The sequence below is a fragment of the Tamandua tetradactyla genome, chromosome 2 (genome assembly GCF_023851605.1).
Source record: "Tamandua tetradactyla isolate mTamTet1 chromosome 2, mTamTet1.pri, whole genome shotgun sequence".
NCBI classification, from domain to species: Eukaryota; Metazoa; Chordata; class Mammalia; order Pilosa; family Myrmecophagidae; genus Tamandua; species Tamandua tetradactyla.
Window position 1 is genome coordinate 26037495 of NC_135328.1, and position 25530 is coordinate 26063024.

General features: G+C 39.3%; 1 protein-coding gene across 7 annotated transcripts in view; it reads left to right on the top strand.

Moving 5' to 3' along the window:
• Positions 1-20772, top strand: part of ZNF462 (zinc finger protein 462) — a 158030-nt gene extending 137258 nt beyond the window's left edge. For 6 of the 7 annotated variants that reach the window (XM_077141128.1, XM_077141124.1, XM_077141117.1 and 3 more), the window contains exons 10-13: positions 74-297; positions 11424-11556; positions 17192-17315; positions 18456-20772. In XM_077141128.1, the coding sequence (XP_076997243.1) occupies positions 74-297; positions 11424-11556; positions 17192-17315; positions 18456-18663 (689 nt within the window). In that variant the 3' untranslated portion in view covers positions 18664-20772. The remainder of the gene's footprint in view (positions 1-73; positions 298-11423; positions 11557-17191; positions 17316-18455) is intronic. The other variant, XR_013167946.1, reaches the window with a different exon arrangement.
• The last annotated feature ends 4758 nt before the right edge of the window (positions 20773-25530 follow it).

Here is a 25530-nt window from a genome sequence, read left to right on the forward strand (position 1 = left end):
TCTGATGTTCCGGAGAAAGCACGTCTGCTTATAAGTAAAAATTCCCGTCTTTTCATTCAATTTGTTTCCACAGAAGAGCGAGTTGTCCCCATTGAAGTGTGCCGTTCCAAACTGTCAAAATACTTGCAGGGAGTAGTTTTCCGCTGTGATAAGTGTACCTTCACCTGCTCCAGTGACGAGAGCCTCCAGCAACACATAGAAAAGCACAATGAACTGAAACCTTACAAATGCCAGCTCTGCTACTATGAGACCAAGCACACGGAGGAACTGGACAGCCACCTTCGGGATGAGCATAAGGTACCTGCCCCGGCCTTGCTGCCTCTTGCCCTCAGCATACCTATGGGGAGGGTGCAAGCAGGGGGATAGAGCCTGAATGTATCACACTGTTATGTGCCAGACAGAGGCGTGAACAGAAATAATTTTTGAAGTTTAGTCTTTCCTATTATAAAACAAATAGAAGCTCATTGTAGAACATTGGAAAACATGGAGGGACAAAAGGAAAATCACCCACTATTGCATCTGTCAAATCCTTAACAGTTTTGAACGCCCTTGTCCCTTTATTTTATGTAGTTGTAATTGTATTATACGTGAAATACTGTATATTGCTTTTTTTTAATTTATCCTAATAAGAGTATTTTTCCATATTTTAGAATTGTTTTCAGAAGGGTTGGCAAAGCTTTGCTGTAAGGGCCCAGACAGTAGATGTTCTAGGGTTTGTGGGCCATTTGGTCTCAATAGCAACTACTCAATTCTGCCATCGTAGCAAGGAAGCAGGTAGAGTATATAAGCAAATGGGTGTGGCTGTGGGCTGGTAAAACTTTACTTACAAAACAGGTGGCAGGCTGTGGACCCAGAGCTGGGTGACCCCTACGCTGCCAACCAGACTCTCAATCATGTAGGTTGCCTCCGGTATTTTGCTAACCAGCGATTTTCCAAGGGCCTTACGATGCATATCTGAACGTTACAAGGACTATAGAATCTATCTTTTATTTGGGGAACAGGAATTGATAGAGAACAGATTAGTACAGGATCTAAAGTAAGAGGTTTGCAAAAGAAATTCTCTTCTGAAGGTTTGATGGACCGAGGGTCAGATCACACAGGGCGGCTTCCTCACTCTGCACAAAGCTTATCTGGCACAGCATAAACTGAGACTGTCATTTCTGGCTTTGTGCAATGGGAGCTTTGATTAGTATTTGTTTCATGAATAAGAGCCTATCAAAATACCTTTTAATTAGCCAGCATATCCAAAACATTGATTGAGTGTTTACTTAAAGAACAAAGAAAAGTACTTTTGATTTTGTTCCCTTTTTCCCTGCTCTGTGCCTTCATCAGTGGAAATTTGGCTCTTCTTTTCTGACCTTAAATCCAGATTTTAGTCTGTATCATCTGTACCCAGAAGTTAGAATTTTTCTGTGGGGTGTTGAGAGACAAGGCTGAGCTTCATCACCTGTCTGCAATGTAGTGGTTTATGATAAATTTTCTGCTTTGGAATTCAATCATTTTCTAATGTGTCTGCCCAAAAAGCAAACACGGAGAGGAAAGGCTTGAATTAGCCTCACTTGAAAACTTTAAATATCCTTTCTTACTTAAACTTCTTGGGTCTTTCTGTGCAAAACTCAAAGGAAAATCACACGCAGATCACACCCAGCTTTCCACACTTATTCACATGCATCTGATTTACATAACCTCCTCAGACTTTTTTATTATAGTGTTCAAGCCTTCGGGCTGATGTTTTGCGACAGAGCAAATCAGGAAGATAAATTCTTCCCTGGTTGTTGTACTGCAAATTGAAAGTCACTTGGGAAATAAGAGAATGCTAGAAACTAAACCACATGTGGAACCAGGGCCTTCCTGACCAGTGGGTATGTCTTAGTTTTCCATGCTTCACAAATACCACAAACTGGTTGGCTTGAGCAACAGGGATTTATTAATTCACAGTTTCAGAGGCCAGAAGTCCACATCAGGCCTGCTTCCTCCTGGGAAGTAGTGTTATTGCTGGCTGGCTGGCAATCCTTGGGGTCTTTGGCTTTTTAAAGATCACTTGGTGATGTCTTCTCCTTTCTTTGTCAGGTTCCACTCACTTCCAGCTTTCCAGCTCCTCCCTGTGGGCTTTTTCTCACTATGTCTGAATTTCTTCTGCTTATACATATGGGATTCCATTAATCCAAATAAGACAATCTTATTCAGTTGGACCACACCTTAACTTAAAATAATAAAAACCAAGGGGTCTTACTTACGATGGGTTCACACACACAGGAACATGGACCAAGAACCAAGAACATGTCTTAATTGGGACACACAATTCAGTCCACCACCAAGTAGAAGACAGGCTTTGGGATATGGGTCAGGGAAAAAGGAGGGCTCAATTTAGAGCTTTTGAAGCCAACAGACCTGGGTTTGACTCGCATCTCCATCATTTACTGCACACACTTCAGCATGTTACATAAATTTCCGTTTTTGTTTTCTGACCTATAAAGGGGAATTGGATTTTCCTTGGAAGTTTTATGAGCATTAAATGATGTCCTGATATTTCATCACTTTGAGACTCAATGTGTTCATCAGAATATTTGTGAAATTTAGTGGGGCTCCAGTATAACAATAGTTGTACCTGTCATAAAGGCAGTATGTTCCTAAGTATATTATAAAGATATAAGGACCTATAATACATTATAAAGTCACTAATTGTGCCTTGAAATTGACAGTCTTTCATGTTATATTTCCACTCTGCTATATTATGTTCTCTAATTTTTTTCTTTCTCATGGTTGACCAGCTTATTAAGCCCAGTGAGCACCTAATTGAGGCTAAAGAATTGCCCCTTTCAGCATGCCTAATGATTTTCATCTTTGTCTCAACTGTTATTAAGTTTATGAGACCTATGCTTATTACTGATATCAGCACTTTCATTTTCTCATTTTCTATTCCTTTTCTCCTAAATGATGAGTGCAAAATGCAATTACAAAATTTGAACTAATTAGCCAAACACTATTTTATAAACAAAGATGCAGTGTGGCTACGTTGGCTGAGAGGCTATGGCATTAGGCACTAGTTAAATGCTCACTCGTTAGGTGAAACGAGTGAGCATTTCCTGAAAATGCTAAAAGTTTCATTTCAGCATTCAGGAAAGAGATATAGAGGTGTCCGTGTACAGTGTACTAAAGAGAAGTTTGCCGACAATTCAAACACAAAAGGCAAGGACCAGAAGGCAAAAATATGAAATAAAAGTCATAAAGATTTGGAAAGAATGAAGTGAAACCTTCTTTATTCACAGGTGATGTAATCTTTGTAGATAGAAAATCCTAAGGAATCTACAAGAAGCTACTAGTAAGTGTAACAAGATTGCAGAATGCATGATCAATTTACAAAAATCAATTATATTTCGATATACTGGTAGTGGACAGTCTGAAAATGAAATTTTAAAAAGATCAATTCCATCTACAATAATATCAAAAAGAATAAGGTGCTTAAGAATAAATTTAACTTAAGAACTAACTATACACTGAATACTACAAAAATCTTGCTGAGAGAAATTTTTGTTTCTCTAAATAAATTGAGCATACACCACATTTGTGGATTGGAAGACTCAATATTGTTAAGGTGGTAATTCTTCCCAAATTGATCTACAGAGTCAATGTGATCTCTATCATATCATATTTTTTGGGGTAGAAATTGACAAAACGGATCCTAAAATGTATATAGAAATGCAAATAACCTAGAATAGGTCCAAACAATTTGGAAAAAGAAGAACAAAATTGGAGAACTTAAAATTGCAAAACTTACTATAAGGCTACAGTAGTTGAGAGTGAAGTCATGGCATAAAGTTAGATGCCAAGATCAATGGCACATAAGAGAGTCTGGAAATAGACCCTCATGTATATGGTCAGTTTTTGTCAGAGGTGCCAAGATATTAGGGAAAAGTTTGTTTGTCTTTTTCTCAACAAAGATTTCCAAATGCAAAATAATGACCCTTGGCATTAACCTCACCTGCTACACAAAAATTAATTCAAAACGACTCAAAAACGTAAATGTATGAGTTAAAATTCTAAAACTTCTGGAAGAATAGTTGAAAATTATGCAGTGTTGGGTTATTAGAGATGAAACGAAAGCTGTGGACATTAAAATGTAAAAAGTGAATAATCAAATGTCATCAAAATAAAAGCTTTTACTCTTCAGAAGACATCATTATGAAAATGTAATGATAAGCAATAAACTGGAAACAGATATTTACAAAGTATAATCTAAGAAAGAACTTGTAACCAGAATATATATAAGAATATTTACCATTCAATGAGAAGACAATCTGATTAAAAATGAGCAAAAGATTTGAATAGACACTTTACCAAAGATATCCAGATGGCATTATAATACAAATGGTACATGGAAAGATGCTTGACATGATTCGTCATTAATAAAGTACAAATTAAAACCACGTTGAGATACCACTACCCCCTCATTAGAATGGCTAAAATTAAGAAGACTGATAGTACCAAGTGTTGACAAGGATGTCAAGAAACTGAAAATCTCATACACTGCTGTTTGGAATGTTAAATGGTACAGCCACTTTGGAAGCAGTTTGCTAGTTTCTTGAAAAGTTGAACATATACTTACCATCTAAGTAAAGTATAGTGATTCTACTCCTACCTAAAACTTGGAGATGAATGTTCATAACAGTATTATATATATAATAACCAAAACCTGGAAACAAACCAGATGTTCACCAACTGGGGAATGGATAAACAAAATATGATGAATATGATTTCATCAATAAGAAGAAATGAATTACAGACAGATGTAACAAAATGGATGAATCCCAAAAACATATTAAGCAATAGAAGCCAGACACAAAAGATGATATCTTGTATGTATAATTCCCTGTATGTAAAATTTCTATAAGAGGCAAAGCTATAACCCAGAAAGCAAATCAGAAGTTGCCTGGGGCTAGAGGTTGGAGCAGAGATTGATTGACTATAAATGGCATATAGGAACTTTTCAGAGTGCTGGAAGTAGTCTTAAATTGGATTGTGAAGGTTGTACAATTATATAAATTTACTAAAACTCGAACTGTATTCCTTAACATACGTAAATTTTATGGTAAATCTAAACCTAATACAGATGCAAATTTCTCAGGACCTATACTTTGTAGGTCCTCAACAAATGTTACTTTTCTGCAACCTCTCCTAGTAAGGTTAGTCATGGGAACAGATAGATTCACAGGATACTTGAGGTCCAGATTAATGTGTAAACTGCCAAAAATAAAAGCGTGGGATAGATTTAGCAATTGTTCTAAGCTGGTGTTTACTGATACTTTTTTCAGTAAGACTGTGTTGAGTGCATTGCTAGTTACATTTTTCCATGAATAAGTGATGTTGTGCATTGGAGAGACTCTATAGAAGAAACTATAAGACTCTGTGGGGGTGTATTTCAGTGAAAGTTCCTTAACCAGAACAGAACATTCAAAACGGGACTTCTGAATTCTGCCTGCAGTGCTTGTAAATCTCAGGAACAGACTATGTTGTTTACAGCCTGGCCAAAATGCTAGTAACAGCAACAAGGACCCTTGAAGTCAAATACCCCAATGAATTTAAGAAACAAAATCTCAAGTGCACTTGATTTAGGCTGCCATGCTTATCCTTAGAAACCAGGGTGCGGTAAAGAAGGGGTGGCAATCAGTACCCTCATTTTATATATGACAAATAGTCTTGTTCTGCTTGGCCTTTAGCTTTGTGCCAGTGAGCAAGGAATCACTTGAAATCTCTTGGGATCTGATAATTTGGAATTAGTGCAGGCTATTTGAAATTTTATTTTTCAACCTTCAATCCCCTATGTTTTTGTTTAATAGTAGGTTTCTAAAAGCTAGCCTATCTCCTCTCCTTTTCTCCCTTTTCCTTCCTTCTCTCTCTCCCATTCTCTCCCATTCTCTTTCTCCTCTCTCTCTTTCACACACACACACACACACACACACACACACACACACACACACACACAATGAAATCCTATCTATAGGTAGAGCCACTTATTAGCAATGCTAGTGAAGGATGAAGATTTAACATTTATTTCTAGAAATCTTGAAATCATCAAAATATCAAACCTTGGACTTCAAATGTTAAAAACATTTTTTAAAGAAAGCTTAAGTGCATACAATACCTTGTTAGTATTCTTTGTTCTTCTGAAGTCTTTTTGCCAGTTTAAGGAACATAAAAATGTAGTCTTTCTAACTTGGTAGGCTTATAAAATTGTCATGTTCAGTATATGAAATTTAGATAGTCTATTTAGGTAATACACATTCACTAGTTGAATTTATTTTGAAATGTTTTTAATTTTTGTACAAAGGGAGCTTCAGGCAGCTGAACTCAAAGGAACCACATATATTTTATTTTCTTTCTTTCTTTTTTTCTTTATTTATTTTTTGCCAATTTGGAGAAAGCAGTAGAGCATTAGGCACAGAAAGAATATTTTAGTTGTTTCAGTAAAATCTATCAGCTTTCTGGGCAAGTGAAATCCTTAATGGCAAAAAAAGTTACGTAGAACATTCATTTCTACAAACGGAAATGAGAAGAAAAAAGGCAAAAGAAGAACTTGCCCTCATTTCAAACTATAAAATACACTTGTGGCCACAGTTTTAGCTTTATCGCCTCCGAGCACTTTGGCTAGCTGAAGGTGTCTCTAGAAGACTGAGGAGTTTCATCTCCGCTTTCCGTCAAGTTACTTTTGCTGCCTGATTTGTCAACAAGAAACTGATTTTTTTTCATGTGTTTTAGAAGACAGGGAAATCAGAAGTGAATGAGTAAGAGGCATGTTCATTTTTCAGAAGAATATACCTGACAGAACCTTAGTCAGTATTTCTCATGTAGATGTTTGAAGATGTTCTCTTTGTATAATGTTTGAAACTGTTCACTCACCTGCCAAGTCAAAATTAATTACTCCTGCTCCCGTGTTTCCCTAGAACTGTGCTGCTTACTCTGTTGGGGCACTTACTTCATCTGCCTCAGTTTACACTGAAGGGTTAGCAAGTCTGTTTTGCTATTGAGTGCAACTTCCTTAAAGATGGGGAATCACTTATTTACCATTATTTCCTTACAAAATCTATCACAGAGCCCTGCATTTTGTTAACTAAATCAACAACAATTGAACCACTTTTGAAATAAGAAGATTTTAAATGTCCTGTTTGTTTTTCCAATAAACAAAGTGTAAGCAGCAGCCACCAGTGTCTTTGCCTCTGGATATTAGATCCAAGGAGAATGACCAACAGCTCAGCTGGTCACGAACAAAAGTTCTCCTTTCTTAACAATGCCTTTCACTTGGTTTTCTTGAATTTTGTGGCTGGAATTATGCAGAAATCCTCAAGATGGGTAGCTTTTGTCTAAGCATATGCTAAGTTTGGTCTGACAGAAGCCTATTTTCTGGTTCCAACTCAGTGATTGCAGAAGAAATTTTATATCCTCTTGAGTTCTGGGCTTCATACCTCTCTGAGTACTTTAAGATCCTTTATTCTTACTGTTCTTAGAAAGGTTTCTGTTTTGAAGAATTGTCAAAGCATACTTCTGTTCTATCTCACCAAATTGTGCAAAAGAACATTATTATTACAATACTTTTTTCTTCCTTCTTGCATTCAGTCAGCATGGGTAGTTTTTGCATATATGTTAAGTCATTTTGTATTTCTACAAATGATGTGCATTATAATGGGAAGAGCTTGAACTATGTAATATGAAGATGTGATCTCTAATCCTAGCTTTATCATTTACTCATTTTGTTTTCTGTCTTTTTCATCTACAAATATGAAAGGTGTTGGGAATCGAATCATGTCCCCCACAAAAGACATGTTCACCTCCCAACCCTGATACTGTGGATGTGAGCCCATTTGTAAATAGGACTGTTGAAGATATTATTAGTTAAGGTGTGCCCGGATTGAATGAGGGTGGCCTTAATCCCACATGGCTGAAGTCCTTATAAGTAAAGGAAACTGAACACAGAAGAGAAGCCATGGGAAAATCAAGAAGCTGGAAATGTGTGTAGCCACGTGATTGAAAAGCCAAAGAACCCCCAAGTTTGCTGGCCAGCTAGAGGCAGACTCTGGGAGGAAGCAAACCTTCTAACCTCTGAAACTGTGGGCCAGTAAATTCCTATTAAGAAAACCCATTATGTGGTATTCGTTTTAGCAGCTAGGAAACAAAAACAGAGGATAACATATACCTTACAGAATGGTCATAGAGTCTAAATGATACATACAAAAGCTACAGGATTCATTTTTTACATTTTAGCACATAGTAGGTATCTGGTAAATATTGCAACAAACTTTTACAGCATGTCCAATTTTGTTCTCTTTACAAACAAGTTTTTATCTTGGGATGCAAATTGTACTGCTGTATTATGAAATTATTTATACTGTATGATCTCCTGTGAGTTTTCTTGTTACCAGAGGTTTTAGAGAACGTTTATTGTGCATCAATAGATGTCTGGCCTTTTATTAAACTCTGCACTGGACATATAAAGCTAAATAAGAAATGGTCTCTACCCTGGAAGAGTTTACAAGCAAGTAGAAGACACAGGCTTAAACGATGAATCACACCGCAGCTTTAAGTGCTTTATAAAAGGCATCTATAAAATAGGAGGATTGAGAAAATAGGGACAGTGTAGTACAGAGCACAAAACAGTCTCAAAACTCATCTTCCTAATTATTCTTAGCTGGTATGTTTGACTGAATATCCTTTCTTGAAGTTTCTGCAAGAATTCCAATTGAAATGTGTCTTATCCAAGAGGTTAGTATTCTTTTTACCTGCACTTTTGACCAACTGCCTATACAAAATCCTGGAAACAGGGCTTTGCAGAGACTTTTTCCCAGTGGCTTCTTATTTTTGTTTTCTGTGACAGGCTGTCCCTCATGCCCTGATGCACACGCACAGTTGCCTAAATATTAAAAGCAGGTGACCAGGAATGGCTGCCTTCTAAATACTGGTCATTTAAAGAGATTTTTCTTTATACATATTTCAAAATTAGACAAATTGGCAATTTGTCCTCTTGTCCTGACAAACTGAAAATTTTATATTTAAGTATTTGTCATATATACTGTTTGTTGAAAATGTAGGCTTTGTGCCTAAACACAACATCTTAAATATGCATTTACAAGGTTTAATATAAACATTTCCAAAAACCAAAGTTGGAAAACACCACATTGTCAGAAAGGGGAAGGGAAGTACTTTTTTGAGTACTGTTTTTCAGGTACTATGCAGATTCATTTTCCAAATGTGCTCACTGGGGTCCTAGGTTAAGCCACTTGCCCAGAGTCTAGCACTTCATGGCAAACCAGAACTTGAACTCTTATCTTTGAATCTGTTTGATTCAAAGCCCATGTTCCTTGCACTATCCCTTTTTGCATTTATGTCTTCAAAATAAATGCATGCAAATTCGAATATGTCTGTATGATGGAGGCATAACAGATAAATCCAGAGTTGGGAAGCTGCTACAGCTAAAGTTTTTGGAGGCTGTTACTGTGAACTCTTAGAGGGGAGGAGAGAGAAATAAAGATTCTCAAATTGACCTCTCCCACCTCCTTCTCATCTTAGTCTAGTAATTTTTGAGACCTTTTTTAAGTGAACAAAACAAGACATTATCTACCCTGAATGTTTAACATTGAGATTAACAAGGACATCTTTCCCACTCGTTTATTGAGTTGTTCTTAAAAAGTCAGCTAATTTTTTTTATCTATGGTATGGACAGATGAGTAAAAAGTATGGATTAAAAATAAATAAATAATAGGGGAAACAAATGTTAAAATAAATTGGGTAGAGGGAAATATTAGTGGTGAATAAGAGGAAGGGGTAAGGGGTATGGTATGTATGAGTTTGCTCTTTGTTCTTTTTCTTTTTCTGGAATGATGTAAATGTTCTGAGAAATGATTATGCTGATGAATATACAACTATGTGATGATATTGTGAGCCACTGCACATCAAGTATGGAATGTTTGTATGATTAAGAATGTTCGTGTTGTACGCTGATAGATTTTATTAATAAAATTTTTTTTTAAAGTTAAAAAAAATAAAAGAGCTGATTTCATGGATTCCAGTATTATAGATAAATCAATGTATTTATTGCTCTTCCCCTTTCTAGAGGGTTTTTCCCCCCTGAGTTTTGTTCCTCCTTTTAGGTCCTACCTTTCTCTTACGTGATGATTTTGGGACAGTATTTAGCCTTTTCAGAGGACTGACTGTTGTCCCAGATTCTGAGTGTCTTTCACATTTTTCACTATTGATGATCACGTTGGCATTTGTCAGGCATATGGAACCAGTGGTGCTCAGCAAATCTTTGTTTCCTTCTGGTCCCAGAGAATTTTGGAATTGTCTTGGAAACACTCTTTCCTCTCCTGTACCCTTATTCACTCTGCCTCGCTACCGTAGCAGCTATGGAAATCTGCCTTGTATTCTAATTAATGATGTCTGTCTTCCCTCCTCAACTAAACTGTGAGCCTCTGGAGGCCAGAACACATCTCATCTGTCTTTGTATGCCCCCTCCCCTGGCCCCTAACAGGGAGCAAAACACCTCACACACAGGGGTAACCAATCTCTGTTTATTGCCTTGAGTCATTTTGTTGGTTCCAGTTCTGTGCTAACTTGTTGTTCCTAGTAATTCTTTGGAGAGGTTCTGAAAACAGATTAATGAAGGAGGTACATTTTTTGCTACCCTTGTTGTAAGAACCCAAAACAGAATATCATTAAAGACTTTACTTAGTGTGGAGTTTTAATTCGCTTGGATGCTATTTTGCAGAAAATTCGAGTTTCCGGTTCCTCTAACCATATTTTAGATAAGTGCAAATCAGCTGTAGTTAACACTTTTAATGGGTTTTAAAGGGGTTGTCATCTAGGTTTTTCTCGGAGAATCCCAGCCTTGTTGAGTAGGCCTTTGGCAGCTTCAAAGCAGTGTGACACTAACATTTACAATGCTGCCTTCCACTTGAAACTAGAGTTAGGAAACCTGTAGCTGTCATCTGTCCTGGGCTAAGACTACCCACAACCCTCTGCAGTGAAGAAGGCTGTGATTCCTGCTGCTGGTAGCGTGGGCGATTGCCGAAACCCTTACCTCCGGAAGTATTTGAAGCTTGGGTCGTTGATGAAAGTTACACCTCTGAATTCATCTCATAAAACATTTATTGGACACCTACTCTAGGCTCCAGGCTCCATGATACTTTTGAACTCCTGCTGATTGTAGCTTATGCTTTTTAACAAGTTTGGTAATGAAGATTCAGTGTTGACATTTCCAGTGAAAGTGGTGGGGTGCAGGAATAAAGGACAGACCCACAGCCAAAGGTGAAGCAAAGGGGCCTCTTTGGTACCATTGTTCTTTGATCCTGTTTTAGAAACAGTCTGGAAAGCTCCCTGCTCTGGGAGAACGCCATTCCGTTTATCATGCCATCATTTATTTGGGCCTTTTTCAGGTCACTCGTAACTTTGAGCTGGTTGGACGGGTTAACTTGGATCAGCTGGAGCAGATGAAGGAAAAAATGGAGAGCTCTAGCAGTGACGATGAAGACAAGGAAGAAGAAATGAACAGCAAGCCTGAGGACAGAGGTTAGTCTCCTCCCTGCCGTTGTAGTCCAGCGTTATAGTCTTCCGTCCATGGTGAGACAGAAAGGAGGCACTGGGTGTAACAGAAGGAATGCCCCTTCTTAGTTAAGTAGCAGAAACTTCAAAAACACTTCAGGGGCGATGTCACTATTACCAGCTACAGAAACTCCTAGGAAGACAGACATTCTCTCTAACTATAGATACATGTTTTTTAGAAAATCTATTTGGTAGTGATTGTTTTTAATAAGGAAAACCAGTGTCTAGGAAATCTTCAGAATAAAGACAGGCTGGTAGCAAGACTGATAACCCTGTAAAGCTGTCAAGGAATGAGAATGAACTTCTGATTGCAAGCTTATTTAAGAGTTGCTGCTGCTGAGACATGCACTGCCGGGGTTGTAGGGGAAGGCTTAGAAAGAAAGAGCAGCAGAGAGATACCAGCTCTCATTCAATGGTATATTTAGAGAATACTGGGGAAAGTTTTATGGGACTTTTGTGTTATTTTGGCCACTTCCTGTGAGTCTGTAATATTTTTTAAATGAAGATGTTTTTTAACAAGTGTATTAAGTTGTAGACATAGATTTATGGGATCTGCAGTTGGTTTTCTGTGTTGTTCAACATAGAATATTGTGGGAATCCCCTGACTGTGCCTGTAAGAACACAGGTTGGGCTAGTTACCTTGGTTACTTCAGATTTATCAAAAGCGTGTGTGTGATAACGTTATAAATAAGCATTATTTATTTAGTACAATGGGAAGGATATAGTATTAGTGATCATTGTTGAAAATCATGGTGGGTTTTTTTTGTTTGTTTGTTTTTTTCACATGGGCAGGCACCGGGAATCGAACCCAGGTCCTCTGGCATGGCAGGTGAGCATTCTTGCCGGCTGAGCCACCGTGGCCCGCCCTCATGGTGGTTTTTAATATCACCTTTTTTTTTTTTAATTAATCTTATATAATACAGAGGGATCTGCAGTCAGCCTGCCTGGGTTTGACTCCCAGTTCTGCTCCTACTAGCTTTATGACTTTGGGTAAATTTATTTCATCTCCTTGTGTTTTCATCATCCATAAAATAATAATAAAAAATACCATCATCGTCACTGACCTCATAGTGTTTCTGTAAAGACGAAATGAGATAGTGCACATGATGACCTTAATCTAGTTCCTGCTACATGCTATTCACTTAATAAATGATAACCCTGCAAGGCAGATTGTGTTACTGATACTTTACAAATGGGGAAGTATGGGCCAAGAAAACATAAGAGCTTCTCCAAAGTTAAAAACCCCTGGAAGTTAGAATTTGATCTTCTGACTCCAAAGCCAAGACTTCTTTTATTCTACATATCGGTTCTTCAATCCCTAGGGCAGTGGAATGTCCTTCCTTGATGGGAACCTGGCTGTGAAGTCTGTAGATTTGGTAGCTTTGGGGGAATTTGTGTCTATTTGTTTCCAACTGTGTGGTCACATGGATGGTCTGCAAGTCTGAGGAAGCCTTTTGGGTGGGCAGTTCCCTCTCAGGCCCTCCCGGTTCTCTTCCTGGGTGTCCTCTCTCCCTTACCAGCTCCCTACCATATGGCCAGGCCAGGAGACCAGACCATGGGTACACAAAACGGGGGTCTGATTTATCCCTTGAACCCCCCACCTAGACAGATAACAAGGATGGCCAGCCTAGGTGTGCTAGCTCCTAAAAATCCCCATTCACTGCTCAGCCTTAAAAATAATTTGATAAACAGAACATCTTCCTCTCCCTATGGGTTGACTGCTTCTTGTGAAATTACAGCTTTTATTAGTACAACCCATATTTATCCACTTTTTGTGAGGAAAATGGCTGGCATCTGAGAAGCATGGCTTTTTCTCTCTTCACAAATATCATTTCCTTTGTGATAAGTTCTTTTTTTTTTCAATTGAGCATACATGGTGTACAATCAGTAGCTCACAATCTCATCACATAGTGGTGTATTCATCACCATGATCATTTTTAGAATATTTGCATCACTCCAGAAAAAGAAATAAAAAGAAAAAACTCATACATCCTTTACCTCTTACCCCTCCCTCTCATTAGCCACTAGTTTATCAATCTACCCAATTTATTTTAACCTCAGACCCCCCCCATTATTTATTTATTTATTTTTATTTTTATTTTTTTTACTCATCTGTCCATACCCTGGATAAAAGGAACATCAGACACAATGTTTCAATCACACGGTCACATTGTAAAAGTTATATAATTATACAATTGTCTTTAAGAATCAAAGCCACTGAAACACAGTTCAGCAGTTTCAGGTACTTCCCTCTAGCCACTCCAATACACCATAAACTAAAAAGGGAATATCTATACAATGCGTAAGAATAACCTCCGGGATAACCTCTAAGCCATTGAAACATTTGCTCTCATTTCTCCCCACTTTTGGTCAAGAAGACTTTCTCAATCCCATCATAACCAGGTCCCAACTCAACCCAGGAGCTCTGTCCTACATTGCCAGGGAGATTTATACCCCTGGGAATCATGTAATGGGGAGGGCAGTTCTCCTGGCAAGTTGGCATAGAGAGAGAGACCACATCTGAGCAACAAAAGAAGTCCTCTGGGGGTGACTCTTAGCATAATTATAAGTAGGCATAGCTTCTTCTTTGCAGGAATAAGTTTCAAAGGGGCAAATCCCAAGATTGAGGGCTCAGCCTATTGAATTGGTTGTCCCCACTGTTTGCGAGAATATCAGGAATTTCCCAGATGGAGAAGTTTAATATTTCCTCCTTTCTCCCCAGTCCCCCAGGGGAACTTTGCATATACTTTTTTATTCTCTGCCCAGATTACTCTGGGATATATTGGGGCATCACATTAACCTGTGCAAACCGATAAGATCTCATGCCCTATTCAAGACTCCATGTAATTATGGTGTTCAAATAAACTGACCATACAAGTTCAATTAGATAATGTGCTACCCAAAATATAAATTTTGCACCAAATAAGCATTTCTCCCTTTGGTCTCACACAGAAGTTGAAGTTCTAAAATATGGACCATCTCATCCTTTACCCTATATTCTGATATACCTTAGTCCTATTCAGATCAGCTTCATTCATACATGGTGAGTTCTTAAGATACGTGTGCTGTAACCAGAATTCTCTGGAAAGGAGGCTTTTGACATTGGGTTCTAAGGCTCCTTTTTTTCCTGCTCTGTTCCCTGCTATTCCTCTTCAGAAAATAAATTATTCCTCATTGGGTAGTATTACTTTTTTTTATTTATTTTGCATGGGCAGGCTCCAGGAACTGAACCCAGTCTCCGGCATGGCGGGCAAGAACTCTGCCTGCCGAGCCACCATGGCCGGCCCTGGTTAGTATTACGTTTTTATCTCTGAAGCTGAGCACAAATGATTTTAGAGGTTACAAGCATTTCATAGGCAGCCACCGCCTCACGTCCTGTACTCCCTGTGACTAAAAAAAAAAAAAAGCCAAGAAAATTAGAAGAGAGAAAAGATAGCAGTTGAGATGTGTGGAGCACCTAGTGAATTTCCCTTCTTTCCCAGCTTGGCCTCCCTTACTGGCACTGTGGCATCAGCCCGGCTCAGTTGGACTGGAAAAAATTTCATGGTCTCCAATTGTTTCTCCCTAAAAAGTCAAGTATGGTGTCCACATCCATGAGCCCTAGCCCCTTGGGAAAAAAAAATCAAGTCCTTGGGTTGAGAGGCAAAGCTTCCTCCACAGAGGGAAGGGATTTACATGAGTAACTTCCCGTAATGTTAACGGGAATTACAAACCTAAACCTTCCCTTCCCCCTCACAGGTCCTTGAAAGAACAGCTTCCTTTGTCCCATCTCCTCTTCTCCTTTGAATAGACCTGGAATCAATTTTGTACCATCTAGGTATATTCTTGCCAAAAAGAAGGAAGGACACACAATAGCCTCGAGGCATGCTTGCCAGCCGTCCTGCCTTCCAGGAGTAAAGAACGGGAGATGACTCTAGCATGGCGGTCCTGGCTGGTGGCGAGTGCCTTGATGTGTATGAAATCTAGCCCAAGCCACTGGGAAGGAAAGATGGCTGGTTTCATGTTTCCTAAGGGTAGAGGGGCACATATGCCAGGATCCTTCCCCTCCTTGGCAGTTTAAACATTCGTCAGGCATATTCGGTTCATGACCTCATACCTATCTGATTCCCAACACACTTTCCAAACAAGAGCTGGAGAGAGGACGGCCTTGTGGTCCTGCCGAGGAAGCTCCTAGGGAATTTGAAAGAGAAGAAACCAGGCAAGAAGAAATCAAAATTAAACTGAGCAGAACCGTCCCTACCCCACCCCCTCTCATTATGCAGTTGGGGAGGAGTCAGGAAGGCATTCTGTTGATTTCTTGCCCAAGATAATCCCTGCTAAGGAATTAATGTGTAGAGCAGATGGTGCTGTCTCATTTCCAATGAAAAGAATCAAGGAAGATAGTCTGTGCAATTATTTTTAATGGCTTGTGTGGTGATCTTCTTAATTTGTGAGAAAATGTTTCATCTTTTGTTGAAAATGGCCCCATTCACATAGCTTTTTGTGCTCAAGATTAGGCAGCTCGGAAACACCTATCATGTTACGGTCGTCGTGAGGATTTTATTCGATGGGGTCTTTCAGCCGAGAACATCTTCCTTTAACATCTTGTATATGCAGGTCCCAGAGACCAAATCTATAAAAGTGACCAGCGTTTCACCGTGCCCTGCCCTCGCTTGGCCGCATGACTGCAAAACTGTCTAGGTCCTGCTGTTTATTGCACCCATAAAGATTTGGCCCTTTGTGGCATAATGAAAGACATATGGGCTTGGGACTCAGAACAACACAAAGGCTATATAAGCTCTCATCTTTGAGTTTGCCAGGAGGTGTGGCCTGTAAACAATTAGCCAGCCAATCACATTCATCAAGCCCTTAGCGTGTGCCCCACGCCATAGAGGAAACAAAACCACTACGGTCAATATTTGATGTTTTACAACAGACCTGTCCAGAAATGTCTGGATAGCCCCACATCCGTGAGTGCCACCGATTGCAAAGAATGTGTCCGGCAGCCGGCCAGGATCCCTCACTAACTGAGGACATGTGCTCACGTTGTAGCCCCAGGTGGCCAGGACTCTAATAGAAGCTTAGATTCTTTGCTTGTGGGTCTCGTTCAGTTCCTATAACACCCCCATGATGACAGCCACGGCAGATGACCACAAGTTCTGAGCCCTCAGCCTTCCCGGAAGGAATCTAACACATGTAACCTGGTCTAGTCCATTCAGTGGCCTGTATTCTTTTTAGTGAACAGAAATAAACCTGTGTCAAATGGAAAGTGAGCAAATGCTAAGCTGTGAGGCACTGAGGGAGAGATTAAGTAGAGAAAAAAAAAAAAAGCCGGGTACCTTTGAAATAGTCAGAAGGAGCTCTTCAGACAAAAAGGACACAGATTGTTTGTGATAGAAGCTGTTGGGGAGGTGAAGAAAAATGGGGAAGCTTGAGGTTCAGAAACCCAGAACGGTTCTTGAGACCTATTCAAGAAATGCCCTCAGGGGAAAAGTGGGGTAGAAGGAAGATTAAAGAATCTGGAAATTGCTTTCACCCGCACGGCTTTTGCAGACGGATGTTGGCTTATCTGCTCTGCCTGCTTCCATAGCACACAGGTAACACTTGTGCTTTCTTCTCACAGATCTTTTGAGGTTTTCTGATCGCGGGACTGCCGTTAACTCTGAGAAGCGTTTCCCATGTGAATTCTGTGGACGGGCGTTTGCGCAGGGCTCTGAGTGGGAAAGGCACGTGCTGAGACACGGCATGTGAGTTGAGCCATCCCAAGGACACTGTTGCCCAAAGTGGGATGTGGGAGCGAGATCTGGGGATTTGTTGTTGTCCCCCTGACAGAGCTTAGACCTCTGCCCCATTTCTGGGCTGCAGGAGGAGCGGCCACTGTGCAGGACCAGATTTCTCCTTTCCTGTTGGTTTTCCAGCGGCCACCAGCCACACAACAGAGGAGGAGAAATCTAAAATCCTTCGAGCCCACGTGCAGAAATCTAGCTCTCTCTCCAGTCACGAGCACCCCTCCAGCTTCCCTTAGCATGACGCTCTCTGCTAGAGCATGGACCAGGAGTCCAGGGGCCTGCCTTCTGTTCCTGCCTGGGACTGACCAGCTCACTGAGGGACCTCGAACGATCATTGCCCCTGCACGTCTCGGTGCCATTACTGTCCTGCCTCCAGGACAGAGCCAGCTTCCACCTGCCTCCCTCGTAGGTGGGAGCACACCTGTAAAAGACCTAAAAATCTGGAAGACAAAAGTAACCCCTGGAAGAGGCACTCAGTCCACCAGACACCAAGAGAACCTAGGATGTGGTCCTTTCAGGACAGAATATGTCCCAGACCCAGGACCCTGAAACATCAAGACTTCAGAAAATATAATTCAGTTTCTCAAGACGTGGGTTCCATCTTCAGGTTTTTGTTTTTTGTTTACTTCTAGGATTTGTTTTGGGATGTGTCTGTTAAATTTTAGGGTCTGAGTTGCTCTGTTCATCTTAATAAATATAGACAGTCTCTAAGCTTCTGAGTTCAGCTAATGAGTTAAGCATAAGACAGTTCTTGCTATTAACACATAGCACCCAGTAAAGGAGGTGGCATAAATCTATGCTAATCTGGAAATAAAGCATGCCCTAACCAAATCATAGGCTAATAGTGCATGTTTTTAAAGGTTCAGACCTTAAAGAAGAGATCACAAATGCATGGCCTTAGCTTAACGTACAGCAAGGATAAACCTCTTGCAATTTAGTTGTATGTCCATGGCATTTGTTCAAAGCAAATCCCAGGGCCTTTTTAGGATCAGGAATATAAGGACACTTGAGTTTTTTGTTTGTTTCATTAGGAAAAAATACATGCTCATCCTTTCTCTTCTGTAAATGTTGGGTTGTTGTTGTTGTTGTTTCCCCTAGGGCTTTGAATGATACCAAGCAGGTGAGCAGAGAAGAAATCCACCCCAAGGACAGCATGGAGGACAGTGTTAAGGTACCCTCCATAGACGAGAAAGAAGATGACGAGGCAATTGGGATAGACTTTTCCTTGAAGGATGAAACAGTAGCCATCTGTGTGGTAGCTGCCGACAAATCTCTCCTGGAGAATGCAGAGGCCAAAAACGAATAAGCGTTTGGTGAAATTCTTAATCAAACCTTACTTGAACAGAGATGAGAAGGTGGGAGGGCTGGCTTGGGTTAAGAAGGGAGGGACAGGCAAGTGAAGACAGAAAACAAAGCTGCTTTTTAGGACTGAACAATCTATTTTCAAAGCACTGGTACCTGTGTGAATGAGTATGTAAATTAAAGTTATTTAAATGGTTGGAATATGTGGCTCCTTTTCCATCACTACATCTTTTCTTCTGGATCTTCATCACGGAAGTTCTACTTGTTGCAGATTGTGGAAGTACCTCCCATACACACAGCGTGCTCGGTGGAGGTCTTGGACAGACTTTGGAGAACAGACGCTCCGTGACCATAGACTTCTCGTAGGGGAACAACTTTTTGACGCACAGCTTTCGGTGCGTTTTTCTAGTTTTAATACCTTAAGCTTTTTCAAGACCTAACTGCAGCCGCTTTGGGAAAAAAAAACAAACAAACAAAAACAGAAAACAGACAAAAAAAAAAAACTGCTTTGCATAAAACAGTCACCTGTTTCCTAGTACCTCAAAATTAACCAAGGGAATTCTCTGCATTTGTCAGTACTACCTGCCGTCGTTGTGGTTAAATGTAGAGAGAACTGCTGGGCAAGATGGTGAATGGAGAAAAAAAAAAAAAAAAGAGTTTTAAAGAAAGGAACACAAATTGTGCTTAAAATCCCCATGTGGGTTTTATTTCTTAAAATACTGTGATTTTTTTAATTATTTTAGTAAAAAACAAAACAAAAAAAAGAAACAGACTTTAATTATTAGATAACTGTTTGTGAATTGTCATCCTTTATTCCAGGTAAGCTGTTTATTAGTGTTCAACTATAATTTAGAATTTGGTAGATTCATGTGAGCTAATTTTTAAGGTGATTGTGGAGTTTTGTTTGCCACATGTTTATTTTCTATCAATTCAAGTGTTACAAACACAGCACAATTCAGTTTTTCATATAAATTGTTTTTTTGTGTGTGTGTGTTGTTATTGTTGTTTCAATTGGGGGGCAAGGGAGATTTAGTTTTTTGTGAATAGGAATGTTTGTTTTGTTTTGTTTTTTAAACATGGAAATAACAAAGAAGTTAACTTTTTTTTTTTTTCTTAATTTAACTAAAGAACCAAACTTTCGGCACAGCTATGCAGGTTGTGGACCAGACAGGAGGTCCTCTTCACCCTTTTGTTTCTTGTCAAATTAACACATTCTCCGTCTCACACAAATAATTGCTGTTAGGATGAGCTGGCTTTTGTGTGTGATTTCAAATCTGTGTTCTGTTTTTGTCTGAATTGTGTTGGGGGAGTTTCTCGTTTATTTGGGGGGGGGGGGGGAGGGGACAAGGGATGTACCAGAATCTCATCCCTTTGGTGAGAACCGACGAGAAATACTTCTATCCTCCATGGAGCCTGAAGACAACTACTTTGTTTTTGTTTGTTTCTTAAATCTAGAGGCCAGCTGCTCCGTTTCCCCCGTATTAGGTTTTCCAGGAACGGAGCAGCTCAGGCTGCATCTAAGTCTACATTTATAATATGTTCTGATTGTGAACAAAGGGTTTCGTTCCAAAAAGTAGAAAAGAACTTTCATTGAAGCCTAGGTTTTAGAAGCGTGGGTGTGTGTGCGTCTGCCTGGGTGTGTGTGCGTGCGTGTGAGTCCTTTGGTTTTCATGTTTTGTTTTGTTTTGTTTTGTTTTTTTTACTTGGAAGGGTTAGGGGAGGGGGGGAGGGAAGCAAGGGAAGGGGAATTGCTGAGATGACAGTGTCCCACACAGCTTCAAATAAAATCCATGGAAAGATGTTGCATTTGTGGAATAAGTGCTTACTTGAAAAGCATGTTTTCCTTTTATTTTCTTGTTGTTAAGAATTTTTGTTTGTAAGGTGTTTATTTTAATTTAATTTTTTTTTTTAGGGATGGGGGCCATCATGTGGAAACCAGAAAGAGGGGAAGGTGTGAACTACTAGACAAAGATTCATTTTGTATCCATATTTGTTTTTAATTGGCCTCATTTCAAATGTATTAAACAGTTCCATACCTGGATTGGGTGTTTGTAATGGTTACCAAAAAAAAGAAGAAAAAGGAAAGAAAGAAAGAAAAAAAAAAAGAAAATAATTGTGACATGCTTTTATCACTACTTTATTTTTCAAATAACGTGTAAATATTGTAATCCATTGGATTTTGTTTTGCTAACCTGTTAATAAAAATATGGGACCATTATCCTTTTAACAAGGCTAGAATGTCATTTTTTTCTTTTTTTCAAAACATATACCTGATATTTTGTGGCCGCACATTTTGGATGCATTATTATAATTCTGTTGACTGTAATGACATAGAATTTACAACTTTTTTTGTTTGTTTAATTTATACAGAGGACATTTTTTTTTTCAGAGCTCGAAAGAAGAAAATAAATAGCAAAATGATAACCTATTGACTCCAATAATCAGTGTTTCCCAAAACTTGATAAAAGATGGGGAGATTCTGAGTCCTTGAAGCCAAGGGTTAAAAAAAAATAAAACACAAGTAGGTTATTCAAGTTGTTTGCAACATACATTTTGTAATGAAATGTGAGAAATTAATAAAGAATTTTTTTCACATGTGTCTATGTGCATCTATTGTAAATCATTTAATAAAAAAGGGTCACAGATACGAAATGTAGAAATATTATAGTAGTGCCTCTCAATGCATGTACACAAGAGATATTTCAAGGCATTGAATCTACATGGATATGGAATACAAAAGCAAAATTAAGGTGAGGTGTGAGCTGAGATTTTAAAATGTTAGTATTTCTGTTCCAGATATTCATCATCAATTCTGCAAAGAGAATGTTTTCCATCACAAAAAGTTTAGACAAAGTGTCTAAACTTTCAGGAAAGGGAAGTGCCAGTAATTAAACTTCATCTGGGGACTGTGAAGCCATAAGCGCAGTCATTTTAAGCTAACTGTGCAAGTCATAACTGCTTGAGAGGATGTACTTTACAGTGTTGCCGCACTTGCCTCATGAAAGCCTGAACCCAAAACTATCTTAATGTGCATTCTGCCGCAGTAATTATCATGAATTTAGGCTTTGAGTTGCCCTGTTATAAACCAAAGGAAAAATAAGTCATGATGCCTAAAATCAAAATTTAAAACCAACAACCTTAATTATTAGACTAAGAACTGATTTATATCGTCTGTCTGTCTATGTTTGGAGAAGAAAGGTTCATGGAATTTGTCCAGTTTTCATTCCAAAAACTTGGTCCACACTCTTCCCTGCGCTCTTTATCCCCTTTACCAAAGGGAAAGCTTTTAAGAGACTTCCAAAATGATGTACAGCAAAATTAGATAAATCGAATCTCAAAGGGCAAATGAGAGGCTAGAGTGCAAAAGTTGTAACGGGAAAAGTCAAGAGAATGTATGTAATGAGGTCATGCACAAGTTGCATGTTTGTCTCTGAGCTTCCTGGTGGACAAGGCAGAGAAAGGTCAAGCAATAAGAATCAAAGTCTTCGTAATGTTTTTATTCTCAAATGCTCAAGAGCTACTCAACTTTTTCTAGCACTGTAGGCTGAGAAGTTTCTCCTGTGTGTTTTCATAAAGGAGAAAAAAATGGCATAATGGATTCATCCACTGTAAAACATAGCTGTTCACTTGTGGCCTCCAAGCATTTAATGAACAATGTTTTATTGAGTTCATTCCTAACCCATACCCCCACTTTGTTTTATGGAAAGGAAATAGAATTTAATGATGTATTAGTTGGAGGCTGTAACATAGCAAGTAAGCCTGCATTTGCTGGCTTACCACAGTAAAGGTTTATTTCTTACACAAATCTTTAGTGGGGTGACCTTTTACCTGGTGGCTCAGGAATCCAAGCTCCTCCAACCAGTGATGCTGCCATCTCAACGCTTGAAACCTGGGGTCATTGCTGAGAACATGGCAGTGGTCTGCCTAACGTAGATGCCTCATCGCAGGAGTAGCACACCTCATTTCCAGTCTTACTTCATGGACTAGACCTGGTCACACAGCCCCACTTACCTGCAAGGAGACTGGAAAGTATGGCCTAGTCCACCACAATGTCCAAGAAGGACAAGTGTGAGCACTGCAACCTTAACTATAACCAGGAACTGATAGCTTTTTTGGAAAAAAGAGATTATTCCTCTTCCTTTGGAGGCAACAGGATGCTTGTCCCATCACCATTGCAGTTAACCAATATTTTTTTTAGCAAATACAGTCACTCCTCATTATTTACAGATCTCATATTTGCCAATCTGCATACTTGCTAAGCTTATATATAACCCAAAAATCAATACCTGTGGTGCTTTCGAGGTCCTTCAGAGACATGCACAAAGTGGCAGAAAATTTGACTTACTTGAGACACGTATTCCCGGCTGAGGGCAAACAAGGCAACACTCCGCCTTCTTGTCTCAGCTCTCATACTGCAAACAGATGTCATTTTTCCTGTATATTTCATGCCACATTTTCACTGATGATTTTGCTATTTAAAATAGGACCCCCAAGTGTAGTGCTAAAGAGCAGTCTAGTGTTCCTAAGCCCAAGAAGGCCATGATGTGACTTATGGAGAAAATACTTGTGTTAGATCTAAGTTTTGTTATGGTACTATTGCCCATGAGTTCATTATTAATAAATCAACAGTATATTGATCCATTGATGAAAATGTTGTGACCAGGGGCTCACAGGAGCATAGTCCTGTATTCCCTCTAGCAGCAATGTGTCAGCATTTACGGCTTCACTGTTCATGCCAACTGTATAGAACACAATCCTCCGCATAATGAGAATGGACTTTAGTGCTAGTCTCTGTGCTAGGAGATAAGGATGCAACACTGAACAGGTTACAGTGTCCCTGCTCCTGACAGCTCACAAATAGGGAGTTACAGAGATGTAACATTTGGAGGAGTGAGCCCACCACTGAAGATGCTGCAGCACAGTGGGGTCACTGGCTCCCTCTTGTCAGATCAGGCTTTGACCGCACCTTTGTGTTGAAGCTGGCAGCCCTGGGGAAACATGCCTTTTGATAATGCATGCAATTTCTCGGTCCAACTGCCTTTTGATAGTGCATGCAATTTCTCGGTCCACCTAAAAGCACATGTCTGATTTAGGCATTTCTGAAACTTAGGGAGGAATATAAGAAATTGGTTACTCCCACACTTTTGGTGAGCCTTTAGATCTAAACCTGACAAAAGTTCCTATAGGATCTGGTTTTTTCCCTTGCAGCTATTTCATATTTATACACTGCTATGTCCCAGCACTCAGGGGAACAAGTTTAGTGTCACAAAAGGAGCCTTCTCTTCCTCTCACTTGTACGAATGTCCCAAGGAGTTGAATCTTAAAGACTGGGGAAGCGTTTACCTTAATTTTATCTTTTAAAAAAACTATATTTTCAGTTATTTAAGGAATGTGGCCCCATTAAAGGAAACATAAATAAAATCACTCTAATCCCACCACCAATATCACATTCAGGGATGTTTTCTACACTTGCATTCCTGGGCACTTTTTATATGACCCTAATTATGGTCAACAATTTTGTGGCATGTTTTTTTCCACCTAATAACAGAAATATTTTCCATGTTGCTATAGAGTCTTCATAAGTAAAAATTCTCAGAGCTACAGAACATATTAAGTGGATATGCATAACTATAATTTTTCATTCCTGAGTCTTATTTAACATTCAAATTATTGTTAATTTTATAATATTGTAAATAAGAATGTAATTGAGATCTTGCCTTTGGCTTCCCTATCCTCCTGCCTCTCGGATAATCTCACTAAAATAGATTACCAGAGGTGCAATTAATTTTCAAAAGAGTATTGTTAATTTACTTCAACACCAGCCATGAACAGAGGCAACAACTTTGTTATATTCTTGGACACCTAGAAGGAAGGGAGTATATATAACTTGATCACAGATAGAGTGTCAGACCACCTGAATCCAAATCTCAGTTATCCCATTTACTAATTGCATAGCCTCGGACAAGTTGTTTAAGCCTCTGTGTACCTTAGTTTCCTTATCTGTAAATTGGAGATCACAATATTTAACCTTGAGCCTTGCACTCTTTTCTTTTGCTATTTTTTAACTCGCAGATATTTCAACACAGCCAGGATAATCACAATTGAGAGGCTGGACCTTCAGATGCAACTATCTCTAGAATAATGTTGAGTCTCAACAAAAGCCAGCTTAGTTAGGAGGGGAAGCATTCTCATCCAGGTTTGTCTGGGCCCAGAATGTCATGGAAAATGGTGATGACAAAGCTGATGGTATACACCAATAGTAATTGTCCAGGCTGACTTCATTTGGGGTTGACATGAGCAGTTTACAAAACCATTTAGTCAGGCAGTCTAGGAATACGGAGGAGGGGGGAGCTGACTGCCTTAGGAATGGGGCATATTAAACATTGGAGAAGCTGGATCATTGAGCAGGGTCTTAAATTTTTGGTGGGGTTAGGGGTGGGAAGAGTTCTAGGGAGAAAAGGGGATGAGGAGACAACATTCCAGGCAGAGAAAAAGCATTTATATAGTAGAGATAGGAAGTGCTAAACCTGGTATCCTGGGAATGGCTGGATCAAGGAATGCCAAGAGAAGATAAGCCAAGGCTAAGAGTGAGTGTTAATCAGGGAAGTTCACAAAGGCCTTGAACGCCATGCCAAAGAGATTAATCATAAAGAAGCGATGCTGCCTCTGTAAACTGTGAACCCAGTGACATAGTCAAGTCAATCAGGAATTAAAGCCATCAGATTTAAGTTTAATAAAGAATATATTTGTTCAATGAATGACTGTGAAGCTGCTGGTGGACCACCTGATATCCATCTCCCCTATTTTTCTCACTAAGAGAATTAAACCCTAACTTTAACTGGAGTGGTAACGTACCCAATTAAAAAAATTT